General features: G+C 28.8%; 1 protein-coding gene across 1 annotated transcript; it reads left to right on the top strand.

Annotated features, from left to right (window-relative positions):
* The first annotated feature begins 2,869 nt into the window (after positions 1–2,869).
* Positions 2,870–4,461, top strand: LOC137824583 (uncharacterized). Its single transcript, XM_068630248.1, has 4 exons — positions 2,870–2,976; positions 3,068–3,196; positions 3,610–4,276; positions 4,372–4,461. The coding sequence occupies exons 1-4, from the start codon at positions 2,870–2,872 to the stop codon at positions 4,459–4,461; spliced, it is 993 nt and encodes a 330-aa protein (XP_068486349.1).
* The last annotated feature ends 623 nt before the right edge of the window (positions 4,462–5,084 follow it).

Here is a 5,084-nt window from a genome sequence, read left to right as displayed (position 1 = left end):
GTCACGGACCTTGTCCATGATTACCCCCTTATCCTCACACCACCTACCCTCAACAAACAACCCGTGCAATTCATTCCTCGACCTTCTCCATTTCACAGATGAGTGAAAAAACTTTGTGGGAGTGAAAGTGTTTTGATTCGAGCGAGTGGATATGTGAGGATTTGAGAGGAAAGTGTGAGTAAAGTTAGTGTGTTTGGATTGATGTATGTAAAGTGAATTTGTGAGGAAAATTTATTAATGTTTGTGAGTAATATGATGGTTGTGAGAGTATTTTTTTTTTAAAGGTGTAAAATGTAAGATTACAAATTTACCCTTATATTTTAAAAAATAGAATAATCAAATATTAGGAATTTTTGTGTAAATTTAGATGAATTAAAATTATTAGTAGTATAATACGATATAGTTCAATAATTAATTTCTGAAAAAAAATATGAGTTACTTGACGAAAAAATAATTTACATGTAAAATTTTGAATATATGTAAAATGTTTCAATTATTATATAGAAATAAATAATTTAAATATTAATAAATTTAAAAATTGTAATTATAAAATTCTTTTGTATTAAATGTAAATAGTATTATTATATTTATAATAATTATTATATAATTTGTTTATTATAAATAAGTATATATTTTTGTATTAAAATTTTATTTTATTATTAATTATTATTATTTAATTTTATTAAAATATTTGTGTTAGTTAAATTTATTTAATAAGTGTAAATTCGGAGATAATCCCATACTCACGTAATTTTCCCTTTGTTTCTCTTCATTTTAAGGGAAGATGATATCTATTGTTCACACTTATATCCTCTCCTTTTCTTTTCCATCAAATCTTGAATCCAAATATCTGATATTCTCTCACATCTTTGCTTGTGAATAGTATATCCAAAGAAGCAAAGAGAAGGTATGTTTGCTTTAAGGGAAATGTTGTTCATGTGGATGGAAGTGCAATGATATCCTTCATTGGATCCATTGATGTGCACGGGTGAGAAGGGAGGATCAACGTCAGCAATGTTTTCCATACTTCCCCTCATTGCAAAGAACATTGCGAAAAACCACATAAGCATGTGTGATTTTCCTATTTTAGCCTATTTTTGTCTTTGCATGAAAGTGACAAATTACTTTTTTTTCCATTGTATAATTCATATATATATATATATATATATAACATAATATAATACAAATAAAATAATATTAAAATTATCTAAATACAAATATTAATTATTACATAAATTTAACTAACACAAATATTTAATAATATTATTAATAAAATAATAATAATTAATAAAATTAACAATAAAATAAAATTTTAATATAACACAAACATATATAGTTATTTATAATAAACAAGTTATATAAGAATTATTATTATTGTTATTATAAATATAATAATATTATATACATTTAATACAAAATTATTTTCTAATTATACATTTTTTATTTATAAATATTTAAATTATTTATCTATATAACAATTTATTATTTTTTACATGTACTGATAATTTTACATCTGAATTTTTTCGTTAAGTAACTCATATTTTATTAAAAATAATTATTCGATGGTACTGAAAATAATTTACAAAATTTTAACTAAAATCAATACAAAAATAATTCATATTTCATTATTCAAATATTTTTAAAGACGAGACTTACATTTTACACCTTTAAAAGAAATTAAAAATTATCTCACAACCATCACGTTACTCTCAAATTTCAATAAACTTTGATCACACATCAATCCTAACATACCCTAATCCAAACACATAAATTTCTTCACACTTTCCTCAAATTTCCATATATCCCCTCCTAAATCCAAACACTCTTAATGTTATTTTGACCCTCAATGTTATTTTGATGTTCAATGGAATCTCAAGACTCTCATAGAATAATTTTATAAAAAAATATTATTATTATTTTTTTCTTTTATAAAAAAACATTATTATTCTTTACATTCTCTTGTTAAATTAAAATGTTAATTATCTTTATGTGCGACGTAACTATATATGACATTGAGAATAGTCACACCAATGGTAGTTTAGACAAAAAAAAACAGTTTTAACTTACGATGGTTGTAATTTTGTTTGAAATGAAGATAATTATAGTTCAGGTGATTTTGATAATAATAAGTAAACATTTTAATGTATAAAAATAATAGAACTTTTATAACAAATAAGTTAAAATATTTTAAAACTGATGATTAAAATGCACAATTCAATCCATGTTAAGTAAATACTACTTTTTATAATAAAACTTGGTTTTTATTTAAAATTTACATGTATTCCAAAAGTATTGCCTTTTTTCTATTTATTTTACCTGCTAAAACATGGTTTTGATTTAAATTTACACATTTAAAACTGAAACTAAAATGTGTGGTTAATTCCCAATAAATTTATCGTGAAACTATTGCACTTCTATAACCGTTCCACTGATTGGTAAATTGGATTTGAGTGTGTTAGGAGTAAATGAGAATATGAAAAAAGGCTAGTTAAGATAACTACGTATGGAGTCTCTATGAAACTCTTCCATTCCCTTCTATTCCAACTACTCTTCATTAATGAAACCGTTTCATTGTACACTCTCACTTCATAAATCGTGACATATTTTCAATATTAGGAACCGAAAAGCCGATGTTCACAGATCTAAATAAAGTGACCGTTTTATTTCACCAATCCTTGCTGTTGTACTAATTCTCTTGATTTTCCTTCTTTTCTTTTATTCTCTTTACAATTAACAAACAATTCCACACAAAATACTACTAGTTCATTAGAGTCTAAGTGTCTTTACTTTTTCAATATAAATACTTCGAATACTTACAAAACCTATTGTGTGAAAACAAAAGAGAGGTACTGGTTTTTTCCCCGCTACAATGGCTGCTGTTGAACCTGAGAAACGTATTTCCTTGAAGCTTATGGCACTCAAAGAACAAAGCAAAGTTATCTTTGCCGAGGCAAGGAAGGACTTTGTGGATGTTCTGTTTATCTTCTTAACATTGCCTTTAGGAACCATCTTTAGACTTGTTCGCAAGGAGTTAAAGTTGCAGTCACCTGAGCTTGATCTATCAAAGTGTTGAGAATCTTCCCAAAGAGTGTCTTCGCACAGATATGTGTGAAGACATGCTACTGCGTCCGAGAAACTCAATGGAAGCTTATTGTAGGAATTTGAAGATAAACATTGACGACACAGAACCCACACAGTATTTTGTATGTAACAACTTGTAGTGCTGTGGACACAGACCCAGTCTTGATAAGCACGTACAAAAATAAAAGATGCAATTGTGGGCGTATGCTAGATAAACCAATTTCTCCTAGAACCTCTGATGTTTTCGATGGTTTTGTTAAGAGTAATCCCAGTTTCATGATCACGGATGATCTGAAAGTTTTCCCATACTCATTCGATAAAATTATTAATCTGCTGAAGGTTAGTGGAATTAAAAACATATCTTCACTAAGCGAGATGACGGTGGACATAACAAAGAATCAGGTTTGCATTTCATGTTAGCTTCTTAAAATACTGTTTATCAAATGTCTGATTAAGACTGTAATGATTATGCATCGAGTTTTGCTTTTTTTAGGTTCTGCACCTGTTGAAATGTTGTTTCTGCTGAAGGACAGTTTTGACAGATTTGTTCTTAGGAAAACTTCGTCGCGACATATTACATGAAAGTGGAAGAATAACTTCCTGGAATCTCAAAGCAAATAATTCTGATGAAATCGAAGTGAAAATAGTGTTGAGAAAATCTAATGGGAAAATACTGTTAGCGGAAGGAAAAGCAGATTTTGCAGACTTGATTTTTAGTTTGCTGACTATTCCTTTAGGAGGAGCGTTGCAGTTGATGGTAGGCTGTTCTTATGTTGGAAGTGTGGATGGATTGTATAAGAGTGTTGTTGATCTTGATGAACATTATTTTACCACAAAGGAAGTAAAGTATAAGTTTGTTGATCCTCTACTTGCTCCACAGTTCAAATTGTCTAATTTGCTACCTTTAAGTTGTTACAATTTCCCCAATTATTATTATCTTAGTTGCAACCGCAGTAAGATTGAAAACTATTGTTTAACTACCCGATATATTCTTCCCACCTCCTCCACAAGTTGTGTGTCTTCGGTTTATGTGGATCCCCTCTCTGATCCAATTAACAATGGTGAAGGATATATTAAAGGACCGACAACGTATATAGCAACAGATGATTTGGTTGTGACGCCGTCGTCGCCCATTTCTGTTATGTCTTTGCTGAGCGGTATGAGCTTTCCCGTTGACGACTTAGAGGAGAAAGTGGTTAGAATTGGTACGGTGGAGTAAAGAGTTGTAAAATGTAAAGATTGTGCTTTCTATAATTTGTTATTTCGTATAAGTTGATGGTGTTGTTGCAGGGTGTGCGCATACTTCAAGCGTCGCTGATCTCTACATCAGCTCTTACATTAGGTCTCAGCCACTTGTTAACCAAAGTGAAGGAGAACTGAGTTATCAATAGCTTTCTCCACAGCTAACGATTCGTTTTGGGAGCAAAAAACCAATTATCTGAAATGAGCTACATTTACTAGTAGTCCTTCTATTTTAGTATTTTTGTCATTTTCCGCAATTATGTTTCCATTTTTAAAAATGTTCTGTTGTCGTATAATGATTTTGCAGTTTTATTTTGGTTCATGATTATTTGACCTTCTTAAGAACTGTTGAAATTGAGTTCCCGTGTTAATATTGATAAACGTTTTTTACTGCAGTGAAAATCAAGTTTATATATTTTGTAAAACGATTCAGCAAAAGTTGCTTTTTAGTTAATTGTAAGCATAGTTTTAATGAAATGTTTATTACATTTATGTAACGATAACCAAGGAGTGGTTTGTATTGGTAATAAAATCTCCTATACGCAGCTAAAATCAGAAAAAAAAAAATTATTTCTGATAAATTATATATTGGAATTTGTGGGTAAATTCCATATCTAGCATCATTTACACTTTTATTTCTTTATCTAGCATTCTTTTGTTTTTATTTTCATATCTAGCACTCTTTTGCTTTTATTTCTCTTTCTAGCATCCTTTTATTTTTTATTTCCATATCTAGCACCATTTCAAAAATAAATAAATAA

The sequence above is a fragment of the Phaseolus vulgaris genome, chromosome 8, assembly GCF_000499845.2.
Source record: "Phaseolus vulgaris cultivar G19833 chromosome 8, P. vulgaris v2.0, whole genome shotgun sequence".
NCBI lineage: Eukaryota > Viridiplantae > Streptophyta > Magnoliopsida > Fabales > Fabaceae > Phaseolus > Phaseolus vulgaris.
Note: the sequence above shows the minus strand (reverse complement) of the source record. Positions and strands in the feature narration are given on the sequence as shown.

What these genes read in the sequence shown, in the direction of transcription:
- LOC137824583 (XM_068630248.1), top strand. Translation starts at nt 2,870, where the DNA reads ATGGCTGCTGTTGAACCTGAGAAACGTATTTCCTTGAAGCTTATGGCA. An exon ending in AAGGACTTTGTGGATGTTCT is followed by an intron (nt 2,977 to 3,067) that starts GTTTATCTTCTT and finishes GATCTATCAAAG; the next exon opens with TGTTGAGAATCTTCCCAAAG. An exon ending in ACGACTTAGAGGAGAAAGTG is followed by an intron (nt 4,277 to 4,371) that starts GTTAGAATTGGT and finishes GTGTTGTTGCAG; the next exon opens with GGTGTGCGCATACTTCAAGC.